Here is a 13,757-nt window from a genome sequence, read left to right as displayed (position 1 = left end):
GGAAGAAGAAAGAAAGAAGAAAGAAAGAAAGAAGAAAAAGAAAAAGAAAAAGAAAGAAAGAAAGAAAGAAAGAAAGAAAGAAAGAAAGAAAGAAAGAAAGAAAGAAAGAAAGAAAGAAAGAAAGAAAAAGAAAGAAAGAGAGAGAGAGAGCCCGGCCGGGCGTGGCTCAGTGGTTGAGTGCCGACCTAGGATCCAGGTGATCGGGGTTCGATTCCCAGTCAGGGCACATGCCCAGGTTGTGGGCTGCAGCCGATCAATGACTCTCATCATTGATGTTTCTATCTCTCTCTCTCCCTCTTCTTTCCTCTCTCTGAAATCAATAAAGATATATTTAAAAAAAAAAGAAAGAAGAGAAAGAAAGAAAAGAAAAAAGTTGACTACTGGAAATAAATTGGTACATGTTTTCTAGATGGTTCTACATAATTATGATAGCACCAGCTAGCATTTATTGAGCACATGCATGTGCAAGGTACTGTTCTAGGCATTAGATTAACTCCTTTAATCTTATGAGGTTGGTTCTATTATTATTCCAATTATACAAATACATAATGGAGATGTTAAACAATTGGCTCAAAGCCACACAGTAAGTGGCGAAACTAAGATTTGCACTCATCGATTTTTGCTCCAAGGATCAAGATTTTAACTACTACACAATACTGTCTTTTAAATAAAGATATATAATGCATATTTCCCCCCAAATGGGTAAAATGGGATTCTAATACAGATATTATTTTAAAACTAGTTTTTTTTTCACTTTAAAGTATACTGAGAAAAGATGACAGCTTTATACATAGCTCACCTGCCATGTAATCACCAAATTATCGGGCTCTGATCCTAGTCCTTCCACAGCCATGGGATTTTTATCCGGTTCTAGAAGTTAATCAGCCACATACATGTAAGCTTTGGTCTTTTTCAAACAGTGGTAAACTTTTCTATTTTATTTCATATCACAAAATTCCTGCTTTACCTGCAGCTTTAGTCAAATACTGTTCAGATGCCTCGCTAGGCAAGCTCCTCCCAAGGCTGTTCTCTGCCATCACTCGGAAGGAATAGTTCACATAAGGTGACAGCTTCAGCTGGGCTGTGGTCTGTGTCCCAGGAACTTCAGTTTGGTGGTGCCATAGCCCTGCCTCATGCATTGCATCTTCATATTCAATGATGAATTCTGGCCATGACATACACACACAACAAATGCAAGACAGTGAATTCAGTCACTCATGCGTAGGTTGCTAGAATACCTAATAACAATTTAACATGAGTAGACAAACATGAATTATTTCACATTCAAGAAATATTTCATTAGAATATTTTGATTTCAGAGTTCTATCATCATCCTCAATACTTAAGCATATCCCAATAATATTTCTCTAGCATGCTGAGTTTAATTACTTAAAACTCTTTAGAAGGGATTCACACATATCCCTAAGGTTAAATATATCAAAAGATGGTCAATTTTTTTCATAATAGAAGTTAAATTAAATTCAGTGAGGGACCATTTTCCACTAAACAGACTGGCAACAATCAAAAGTTGAATACACTTTGTTGACTATGACTCAGGGAAACAAGTATTCTCATACTTGTGGGAAGTGTAAACTGGCACAACTTCTATAGAGGACAATTTAGAACATCTGACCTTACTTAACTCAGATACACTCTGAGAAATTGTACTTGTAGCAATTTATTTCAAATAAATGCGCTCACGCATATGCTCAAAAACACATGAAAAAGAACATACATTGCAGCTTGGTTTGCAGTTGGAACAACCTAATTGCAAACAACCTCGACGTTCATCACTAGGACACTTATTAAATCAATTATGGTGCATCCTCACAATGGAATACTCTGCTGCTATGAAAAATGAATGGAGCTGCTCCATATGTATTGAAATGGAATGATTTCTAAAATATATCATTAAGTCAAACCAAATAGGATATAGAACACTGTGTACTGGGCACTACACTTGTGTAAAAGTAAAAAGATTTACTATTACACATACACATTCATATATGCTTGAATGTACATGTATTACCTCTCAGAGGATATATACATGCCATTGGTGCCGCTGGAGGACCAGGGAATCAGGAGTGGGAGGAAGACTCACTTTTCAGTATATACCGTCTTACATCTACCAAAATTTTGTGATAGGGTTAGGGTCAGGTTTAGATATTCACTAATTGCCTACTATGTGCTGTGTACAATGAATTATAGATACAAAGATGAACTAGAAACATGTGTTGCGGCACTCTGAAGCTCAGCACTTAGAGTTCTCCTTTCAATCTACATTAATTTGGAGGTGATCTCCAGCCTTATAAACTGATCACTTTCATATTTATATCTGTAGCCCTTACCTCTCCCCTGAACTGTAGACTTTCATAGTTAATTGCCCACTCAACAACTCCACTTGTTTGTCTATGACAGCATCTCAAATTGGATATGACCAAAACTGATCTCCACCTTACTCTCTAACTTCATAGTGACAACTCAGGTCAAACCTTGAAGTCCTTCTTACCTCCCTTCCTTCCTTCATACTCTTAATAGTTCTGCTGGCTATACTTTAAAATACATGCAAAGATGATCATTTTTTCAGCACCTCCATCTCTTTCAGACAATTTCAAGCCTCCATAATCGCTTGCCTGAATATTGCATAATCTACTAAATCACGAGTTCTTAAACTTTCTCAGTTCATGGTGTATTTAGAGTTTCAGTAATTTTTTCCATGGCTTCCTTAGGACAAAAGAAATAACTAACATTTCCACATAATAGGTCTATATAACTTAATAAATATTCATGTCTTAAAAACTTAAAACCTATTGGGTACCTTGTAAACACACTGGATACCACCTTACTCATTTCCTGTTCTGCACTGATTTTCATGTGGTCCTTGCTTTTTATCACAGCAAAGGCTTTGCAGAGATATGACATCATTATAATATGATGTAGCAATATCATGTTAAACCATAAACTGCCTCAAGTTAATATTTCATGTGGTGCCTGATAGAAGTCACTGTATTTCAGATATCAAAATTTTTAAATCAAAAACTTAAAAAATATCCTGAAGCACCCCTGTGAGCCTGTGGGTTTGTTGAAGTTCCACAGGGTACTTCAATGAAGTTTGAGAACCAAGAGACTATTTTCAATAGAAAAACCACAGTGATCCATGAATCACTCCTCTACTTAAATCCTTCCAATGACTTCCCAAACCCTTATACTGGCCCACAAGACCTTGCAAGTTTACACCTCATCCCCACTCGCCAACCCTACCTCTTTGACTTTCTCTCCTACTTTATCACCCTTTTATTCATTTCTCTCCCAGCCACTCTGGCCTCCTAGCAGACACACCCCTGTTCTAGGGCCTTTGCTCTTTTTTTTGTTCTGTTGGGAAGGATTTCTCCCCCAAAACTACATAGTGTGTTCACTTTCTCCCTTCTCATGTCTTTATTGACATATTCAAATGTTACCTTCTTAATGCGGCCTTTCCTGATCACCTTATTCATAATTATACCTCTGACCCCTATATTCCTTAACCTTCTTTTCACACTTTGTTTTTTCTGCATGACCTAAACATACACCACAAACACACAATACATATACACACACACAACCATGTGTATAGATAGATATATATGTTTGAATTCTTTAAGAAGCAGATACTGAAACAGAATTAAAGCTGCAAGAGACTTTTGGAGGAAATGACCATGGAAGATAAAAGGGAGAGAAAGCAGGAGGAGGCAGGGAAGATCTTCAGACCATGATGCAGGTCTGATGTCTAGGAAAGGAGAGGGGGAAGAGGGGAGCAGTGTGTAGGAAAAGCCTCAGACTGCAGTTTAGTCTTAGCCAGGTCAACAAGAAGCCCAGAGTAAAGTTCTGTGCTGGGCGCAGCTGACTCTAGGACTCTCGCTGTGCTCAGTCACTGGAATAGCTCAGGAAGAGAGTGGCCTTATGTGAACACTGCTGCAGACCTTTGGGGAAGGTGCAGCAGATGGAGCCTGCTGTTAACAATCCTTGCAGCAGGTTCTCTCTTGAAGGAAGCTATGAGATATGTATGTATGTGTGTGTGTATGTGTGTACATATATGCATGTATACAAATATATAACATTATTTATAATAACATAATATATATCATTAATTTTATCTTATTTATGTCCTCTACTAAAATAAAGCTCCATATGGGCAGATTTTTTTATTGTTTTATTTTGGAACATGCTTAGTACATAATAGGCACTCAATAAATATCTGAATGAATGGTGAATGTGAATAAGGGGTGAATGAAGGAGTAGAAATGCTGTGAAATCTAATACTATCATTGTACATAGGTAAAAAGAGCATCCAAGTATCCTGAGCAGCTAAATCTGCCTAATGCATTGAGTTAACTGGAAGATTCAGTATGAATGATTGAGTGTTCTGATCAAGGACACTGAAAACTCAATTGAGAAAGGAACACCACTAAATTACACAAGATAGAGAGGAGGCTTTAATTTCATTGGCAACATTATGCTTTACCAGCAGGTGCAATAAATCAACACACACATCATTTCAGAATAATCTTAGGTAGTCATCAGAAAGAAATTTAGTCTTCCTGCTGTATGTATGTACCTGAAGGTAATAATATATTATAGGCTTGTGTCTTGCTTGTGTCTGCACGCAAGTATCTTTACAGGTTTAAAATTTCTAAGTTTATCAATAGCTTAATGATAACTGATGTGAACACACAGTTCTGTTACCAACTGTAGGTTTGAAAAGTCACTATACTCTCTAAGTCTCAATTTCCTAATATATACACTAGGCATTATAGCACCTGGCCCTCTTTATTCCCAAATTAATGGGCAAAGTGAATAACTTACAATGCATCTTCTTACTGTGGGAGAAAATTAAGGTAATTCTTATGGATCCTAAATAAAACGATAGTGTATTTGCTTAATTAACATCTTCAGCAATTAATTAGTTTCCTGTACCAGAAGCTGAACCAGAAATAACTTTAGCTCTGAAGAGAAGAAAGCCATAAATAAATGTTTTTTTTTCTATTAGTAATGAAACAGAGAATGCCATAAATAATCTCTGTAAGGAATTTCAATTGCATATGATAAAGTGCTTCAAAAATGGTCATTATTTTTATCAGTGATAAAGTGAATGGAACCACATACTTGTAATAGGGCTATTGTTGTCATCGCCTGGGGTCCATGACAGCTGAATACTTTTGTCGAGTTGATCTGTCAATTCTAAATCAAAGGGAGGATTTGGGACATCTGTGGATCAAACACACATATCATAATTAACCATCCATCCTTATGAGGTTCTACTTTACTTGCAATATTATTCACAGATGGGACATATTAAAGGCACAGCGTACTGAATGATCAATGAGCATGCAACTGAAATGAAATGTAAACAGCTGAGGTTGCTGGGAACACACAGCACACCAAAGACAACCCATCAATGAGTTCTGCTTGTGTCTTTTTGAAATGAAACTAAATTACATGTAACCAAAACCAGTGAAGTGGGTGTGGAAGGTTCTCCAGCATTCTCAGTGCATGTCTTTTCATAAACATGGACGAGCAAAGACAGAAAAAAAATTATATAGAAAATTAATTTCTAATAAATGAGAAACACAATAGTAAATGCTGAAAAACAAATACAAGCAAGTACATGTACAGTTTAAAGAAGACTAATAAAAGACTCACATGTTCTTCCTGAAACATGCGAAGCTAAATTATGGATTGGGGGGCTCCTGAAGAATATTTATATTTTTAAGGGAATTCTAAAATTGATGCTACATAGGTAGCTCTCAGCATGCATACCAAATGCAGATACGCAGTACAACAATCAGTTAGGCATAGGGAGGTGTGTTTACTCTCAGAGGACACAAGGGTACAGACACCTTTTAGGATGAAAGTGTCCCAGAAGCATGTCTGCCTCTTCTAATGGTTTCTGAGATCCAGAGAGTTAATGTTCCTCCCTGGGACTTTTCCTGGCCTTGCTCCAAGGGTAACTTTGGCTCTTGGAGGAGCAGAGGCCACATAAAAATATGGCCACCTTTTTCCTATTAGTAAAGAAGCAATAAATATCTACAAAGGACAGGTGTTCTATAGCTTAAATACAGCCGAGTTTATGCCACAAAATTAATTTATGTATTTATATGCTAAATAAAGATGAGGGTTCCTTAATCAGAAAGATTTCTGGAAATAATTTCTGATTTACTTTCCAGATTCAGGAAAATCACACAACCTTAAGTGCCCTCCTCTTGGTCTTTCTTTAATGGTTTATCTTTTGTTAACAAACAGTGAGTTGGTTTTCTCTGATACAAAAGTCAAATGTTCTAAACATCCATGGTTTTCCTACATAAATTTCTGGAAAATGGATCCCAAAGCATTTATTTTTCCCAAACAACTATTAATAGACTTAAATAAGGCCTGATTTGTGAAATGATATTTGAAATAGCTTTTTCATTCTGTAAAATGTGGAGGATGGCTTTCAAGAAAACACTACATTTCTCTACAGGGAAATTATATCAAAGGGACTTTTATCAAATGAAATGGCTTTATAATAACACATGAAAAGGTTAGAAGAGAGTGGCAATACATTCGGTGAAAAGTTCCAGAGTTATAATGAAGAAATGATGTATAGCAGTGAAGGAGGAACACAAAAGAGCATGTAACAACGCCCCTTTCCTTAAAGAAACACAATGACGTGATGGAGAAAAGTAATTTTCTGCAAATGTGAAATTGACAGAAAGTAGAGAAAGAAAGTTTATTAGTTTACCGTAAATGGGAGCTGGAGTTGGAGTAGGAGCTAGAAAGGACATTAATATAAAGGATTTTAATCACAATTAGTAATGAAAAGATATAAGATAGCACAAGAAGACAAAGACTGAACATGACTGAGATTATAAATGAAGCCTTATGCTTATCTGTGAGCCATGGCATTGATAAATATTTGGTAGCAATTTAGGGGGAAAAAACCTTTCCACTTTAAATAAAAGTAGATTATTTTCCCCAATTTTCTTATGCAAATATCACTACTGTGCATAGCCACCATTTTATTCCAGTGTTGCTACAGAGTATAGTTATACTAAAATTATAGCCTCTTGGGTATCTTTCAAAGAAGAAAAATGTGAGTATTTAACTCACCTATAAAATTGTGAAAGTCTAACAAGCAAACAATTATATTGGCAATTTTTCCTCTGCCTAAAACAGGGCAGCCAGTTGGGCTGTGAGTGTTCCGGTTCTTACCAACAACGCTAAGCACAGCACTGGCGGAAACGCTGTCCAGGGTCGTGTTGGCCACACACGTGTAGGTCCCACCATCACTGTCACTTACATCAGCTACCACCAAATGGTCCTTGTCAACAGTGAACCTTGAATAAAATACATTCAGAACAACTGAAATGGACATCTAGCCACATCTGATGATTAATTTACTGGCATTAAACTATGAATTTCATAAAAGAGAAAGATGATGAAGATATGCAGCACATTAGAGCAAAAACCTTATACAGTATGTATACTTAATGATTAAAGCTGGAAAACAATTAGAATGAACTGTACCCTTGTGTTTAAGGGCTGCCAAGACATCTTGTCTAGTGGCAGTCAACCACGAGTTTTAGGAGCTTCCTTAGAGACCAAGGGCATTCAGAGGTGAAGTAGGGCAGCTCCAGTTACCTTACTAGGGGGCTTTCCTATGGCTTCTGCTGCTAAGAAACCTTTCAACACCACTCATCCAGCTCAATTTCCAACAAATTGTATATTTAATTTTTATTTTTTATTATTATTATGTTTTTTCCTTACCCGAGGATATGATTTTATTGATTTGAGAGACAGAGAGAGAGAGAGAGAGAGGAACATCAATGTGAGAGAGTAACACTGATTGGCTGCCTCCCATACTCACCTGTCTGGGTATTGAACCCTCAACCTAGGTATGTGCCCTGACTGGGAACCGAACCTGTAATCTTTTGGTGTATGGGACAATGTTCCAACCAACTGGGTCACCTGGCCAGGGCACAAAGTATATATTTTAAAATAATTTATTATTTACTGCAGAAATTTTGTGTCATTTTTACCACATGCATAAACTCTCACAGGAGAAAGTAAATGCAAAAAGTAGAATCAGCTTTATCACTCGAAATAGGAAGATTTAGATCAGCAGTCACCCTGAAGTTTCCAGAGGTTACTGTGGGCATGAAAAACTACTCAGTAGGTCAAAAATCCATGTAAATAGGATTCATACAAGTTTTTTGTTTTTTAAATCCTCACCCAAGGATATGTTTATTGATTAGAGAGAGAAAGGAAAGGAGAAAAAGAGGAACATCGATGTGAGAGAGACAAACATCAATCAGTTACCTCCTGCACGCCCCAACCAGGGATCAAACCCACAACCTAGGCATGTGCCCTGACTGGGAATCAAACCTGCCACCTTTCAGTGTATGGGAGGACGCTCCAATGACTGAGCCACACTGGCCAGGCCAGGATTCATGCAAGGTTTTTAACAAGGCTGTATAAATCATTAACTGTCTTCGCAGGGAATTTTCAAGTTAAAGCTTTAACCAACTTAAACTGAAGGTCATTACTTCATATTTCCTTCTCATCTTTATCATGCAGTTTCCACACAAAAAAAACTGACCAATTGAAGCATAGAAATAGATGGAAACTCTGGGCATATAGAGGATAAGGCCACATAGTTCTCTTAGGGGCTATTAACAGTAACAGGGCACCATTTAGACACCTTGCAAGCAAACCATAAACTCTTTCCACAAGCATCTAGCATTCCTTCCAAAAGGGGGCAATGCTTGTAGCTGCACTCTGAGAGCTAAAATTCACACCTTCAGCTCAATACTTTCTCTGTCAAAATGAGGACCTTACCTGGAAAATAGATACCACCTTTCTTCCATTCCAAGCTAAAGGGCTGCAACATGTTTAGTCTCTTTTAAATGCTTTTTAAAATTCTTTTTTTCTCTTTTTATTGGCTTTAAGTAAAATAAAAAGAAAACTCCCTATTCAAATAAAAACTAGTGTTCTTTAAAATACAAGGATTCAGGCCCACTCTGGTGATTAAAGAGATCGTACTTCTACTTATTTGTAGGATGGTAATGAAAATATCTGTTGAGACTTCACTGTACAAGGCAGAAAACAATGGACATTGTCCAAAGTCTGAAAGGTTTTTCTCATCCTGAATTACACAGGAGACCAACACACAATGACAGACAAACATTCTCAGGGTCTTATTTCAATAACTCAATGCCTTTTCGGGCACAAACATTTTACAGCAGGGAGAAAATGCATATCTATTTTGACTTCAGAAACTTTTAAAACATCATGGTTAAGTCATTATACAATGGATCTTTATTTCAATAGCAGCTTAAAACATCATGGTTAAGTCATTATACAATGGATCTTTATTTCAATAGCAGCTTAAAAAGACAAGCAAGAGAAAGGAAAGAAATCATCTTCAAATACCTTCCGTCACTGGGCAGCTCGCCACTGTCCTTCAGCCAGATGACAGTAGGGATCAAGGTGTGATCGTGTTTCACTTTGCATTCAAAGGACACTGTGCTCCCTCTTTGCACAACTGCATATTCAGGCTGTTTAATGATCCTAGTAGGATCTGAAATTTAAAGTTATTGTTATCTATTGCCAAAGCTGGAGAATTTGCTCAAAGTCGCATAATTCTTGAAAAAATTTTGCCACCTCTGTCTTACCTTTGATTTCTAAGTGAACTTCGTTCTTTGCCACTCCTAACTTATTCCTTGCAACACAAGTATAAGTTCCTCTACTGTCCTTTTGGGCCACAGGAATTTCCAAAGTCCCATTTTCATGTAAAACATAAATATCTTCACGAAGAGCACTACCTTTAGCTCCTTTAAACCTTCATTATGGAAATAATCATAATGAGAAGTAAAACACATCATAATTTGAAGTCAGACATAAAATGCCACATTCAAGATCAACACACTATGATCCGAATTACAGTATCAAGTTCAGAGATGTTTGGAATCTGCACAGCATATTGCATGCTTGTCAGCAGAGTCAACGTAAAGACAGGATGTAAAACTGGAGAATTCAATAATCAATGGTGCTTGAAGAATTAGAGTGACAACACAAAATACTTAATTTGTAATTTTCATAATGAGAGGTTTATAATTTTATAAACACATTATTACACACTCTATCTAAGTGATAAAATAGGCCAAATGAAACCTGCTCTTTCTGACATTTCCCTCCTACTGTGATGCACTGTAACTCCATCTGCAGGTTATAGTCCTAAAGATATTTTGATTTCAAGGTTACAACGGCTGTACTTTTGAAAGTATGACTAGAAAAATATTCAGAGCAGAAAAAAGATAGAGCATGTATGTAAAGCATGTGTACCTTTAGCTTCCTGGTTAGTGTCAGACAGAATGAGGATGGATGAAGAGGCCAGATCCACCAGGACTAAGTGTTAACCTGCCACCTTTACTAGGAAATCACCTGCACAAGCAGCCAGGCCTCTGCGGCTGAATTGGGGACCTGGGGAGGTTATCCTTTAATCCTGCGCCTGGCTTTACCTCACATCAGTAGGCAGAGCCCAGCACAGTGTCTGGCATCTGATAGATGACCAATAAATGAATGCTCCAGTTTTCTTTCACTCATTCCTTCTGAGCTGTAGCTTATGCTGGCCTTATTTCTTCTGGCTCATGCTAAAGTAGGCAAGCTAGGAGGATGAACGGAACTTGTATCAGGAGTGCATATGAGAGAGGCTGGTCCACAGTGGGGAGTGAAAGGAGAGCTTGGCTGGATCCAAGTCAGGAAATTCAGGTGGGAGAGGTAATAAAGAGAAACACTAGTAATAACAAATTCTGATTTTGAGCTTATAGAATCTCTCCCCTATCCCAAATGATATTTTATTATCAAGGAATGTCCCTCAACCAGTGCCTCTAGTCACCATTCATGAAGTCCCAGGTAATGTCCATAGCATTGTAAAATACAGCAACCTTAAATTTTTTCAAAAACATTTACATATATCTCTGTGGTTGACAAACTGCTGTTAAACAGATTATACATGCGAAAGTCTTTAGCACAGAGCAAGTAGTTAATAAATATTTGTAAATAGATTTAATAACTAATATGACAGATTCTGCACTGCTTTTCCCCTATCTGTTCTCTGACTGAAACTCAACATATTGAGAAATTTGAAGGCTTTAGAAAGTGTAAACATTAAAAAGAAATAGGGCCAATACTTACCACTCAATGGTAGGCAGAGGAGAACCAAAGAAGGCACAATCTAGTAGAGCAGGCCTGTTTGCAATGACCTGATAGAGTGTGTTTGCAGCTGTAAGGATTCGTGGTGGTTCAGCTAGAATCATTTAAAAAAGGTAAAGTAAATATAAAATAAAATAAACATTTAGACCTACCATTTTTTTTATTTTTTAAAAATTATGTCTTTATTGATTTCAGAGAGAGGAAGAGAGAGGGAGAGAGATAGAAACATCTGTGATGTCATTGATCAGCTGCCTCCTGCACACCCCCTACGGGAGATTGAGCCAGCAACCTGGGCATGTGCCCTGACAGGTAACTGAACTGCAATCGCCTGGATCCTAGGTCGATGCTCAACCACTGAGCCACGCTGGCCAGGCACCCACCACCTATTTTTTTGCATTTTGTTTTAAGGCCATTACAGTTCATGGTAAAGCACAACTAATATGCTTCTGCCCTTAAGTTATCTATCAGATATGACACTACCAGTCACTCAAGGGGGTAAAATAAAAGTCTTGTCCCTTTGCCTCATGCCCCACATATTATCAGGCATAGGATTTTAAGAATTGATTGATTGATTTATAACTCCTACTACACCCTGAGTCCCTTGAGGGTAGGGAATGAGACTTATTGTTTCTCCCAAGAACCTGGCATAGTGTCTGGCACAAAAATAATGACTAAGTACATTTTTGTTGAAGGACTGGCCCATCATAACTCCAGGGTTATGGTGGGAGTGGAGCCAGCAGAAAAAAGCAGAATGTTGATGATTAAAAACCAGAACCAGAAATCAAAGCTGCTTCCTAAACGTCCACCAATATCTTAACTGCTCAGCTCTTCCTTTGATTTACTGACCTTCGTTTCAAGCAGGGAGAAAAAAATACCAAGTATTGGTTGGCTTCCTAACTTTAATTTTGTTTGAAAAGGAGCCTACTACACTTAAAGAATTGAAATATATTCCCTGGCACCATAAAAAAATTCTCATATAAACGTGTAACAAATTTGGTATTTTGGTAGTTTTGTCCATTATGAGGAATACAATGTTCACATAAACCAACCGCTTCAGAATATGTTTGAACATATCATAGTTTTTTAAATGTATTATTATGAATTAATAAAAAAATGCATATCTGTGACTTAGATAAATGATTTATTTTAAAAAAATCAGAACTGTTATTCAAGTTGTTAGCTTCTAAGGATGGAATGGCAGTAACATTGTTTCTAATGGCAGATCAGTGCTATTTTCCTACTGAGGGATTTGACACTTGGTCAAACCATCTGTGAATGGAGCAGCCTGACTATTTGATTATCTGTACAATGAAGACTATTTCATGATAAATACTGTGTTATGAAAGAACATTAAGAGCATACTGTAATACCCTTTAGAGCAAGGTTTGTATCTTATTCATCTTTCTATATCCCTTAGAGCTCCAAGTACTAAGCATTGCACATAGCAGATGCTCAATGCATTTTTGCAAAATGAATGGAAAACAACAGAAGCCATTAATTTAATTTCCCATGTCTTGAATAAAGGAAGAGCTTACCCAGCACATTTACAAATGCATTTCCCAGTAAATATCCATATTCATTGGATGCATTGCACTGATACACTGCACTGGATCTTTCTTGAACATTTGAAAAAATAATGGTATCGCCATTTATTTTTCTGCTGGGGTCATCAGGGGCAACTGTTTGGGTGTAAAAATAAAAAGTACATAATTATTCCTCTTCACTTAGAAGATGTAAAACTTGAGGTCTACACTGTAGTAAGCAGAACAAATACAGACTGCTCTAGGTATATATCCAGTACAAAGGACAAGACCAAGAACAGAGGCAGAAGCCATAATTTTTCTTCCTCAGAATGTACTTATCACTTAGCATGGGTGTATGCTCGATATTTGCTTAGTTTTACAGATTGGTTCTGTAGGACTGAATATTATTTTGAGAGATGCAGGAACAGAAAAGCACCAGTTAGGTGAAAACTACAATACAAATTTAGGAAAACACTGTCTTGTTCACAAAGAAACCATGGTTATTTATGAGGAAGCAAGTTAAGTATTAAGAGGAGACAGCCAAGGCTAGTCAAAAATATAGAAACCCTCTAGCACATTCAAATATGTCTTTTAAGGGCCTCTTATTGAAATAACCAGATAAATAAATAAGTAAATAAATAGAGAACTAATAATCAAATGTGGGGATATTTATATTCCTGCTTTGGAAATTCCTGAGGCTGACACAGAAATAAATTGTGTAAAATTTCTTTTAAAGGTAGTATTTTCAGCTAAATCTCTCAAGTACTTAAAAAAATGTTAAGATCAGAAATGATCCTTACTGAAGTGGAATGGAACTGGTTGGGTAACATAATATGTGAGCATTATGTCCAGGGCATGCTTAACAATTTGGAGGTGTGTTCCTAGAGAAAAATTCCTTTTTGTGAATGCTAAACCTTAGGTTGGGACCTTTCATTGCTTTAAAAGTACACTAAAAGGGATAATAGGTATCTGCCTTAGCATGCTGACCAAAATCAAAACTAAGTA

The 13,757-nt window shown here is 37.0% G+C and overlaps 1 protein-coding gene across 1 annotated transcript in view; it reads right to left on the bottom strand.

The window, feature by feature from the left end:
* The window catches only part of NRCAM (neuronal cell adhesion molecule), a 320,485-nt gene that overhangs the window by 35,561 nt on the left and 271,167 nt on the right, over positions 1–13,757 (bottom strand). Inside the window, exons 14-21 of the mRNA XM_087821087.1 lie at positions 12,765–12,908; positions 11,212–11,323; positions 9,690–9,856; positions 9,448–9,595; positions 7,228–7,352; positions 5,143–5,244; positions 968–1,165; positions 800–870 (exon numbers count right to left, since the gene is read on the bottom strand). Coding sequence (XP_087677213.1) covers positions 800–870; positions 968–1,165; positions 5,143–5,244; positions 7,228–7,352; positions 9,448–9,595; positions 9,690–9,856; positions 11,212–11,323; positions 12,765–12,908 — 1,067 coding nt within the window. The remainder of the gene's footprint in view (positions 1–799; positions 871–967; positions 1,166–5,142; positions 5,245–7,227; positions 7,353–9,447; positions 9,596–9,689; positions 9,857–11,211; positions 11,324–12,764; positions 12,909–13,757) is intronic.

The sequence above is a fragment of the Miniopterus natalensis genome, chromosome 10 (genome assembly GCF_054644295.1).
Source record: "Miniopterus natalensis isolate mMinNat1 chromosome 10, mMinNat1.hap1, whole genome shotgun sequence".
Taxonomy (NCBI): domain Eukaryota; kingdom Metazoa; phylum Chordata; class Mammalia; order Chiroptera; family Miniopteridae; genus Miniopterus; species Miniopterus natalensis.
Note: the sequence above shows the minus strand (reverse complement) of the source record. Positions and strands in the feature narration are given on the sequence as shown.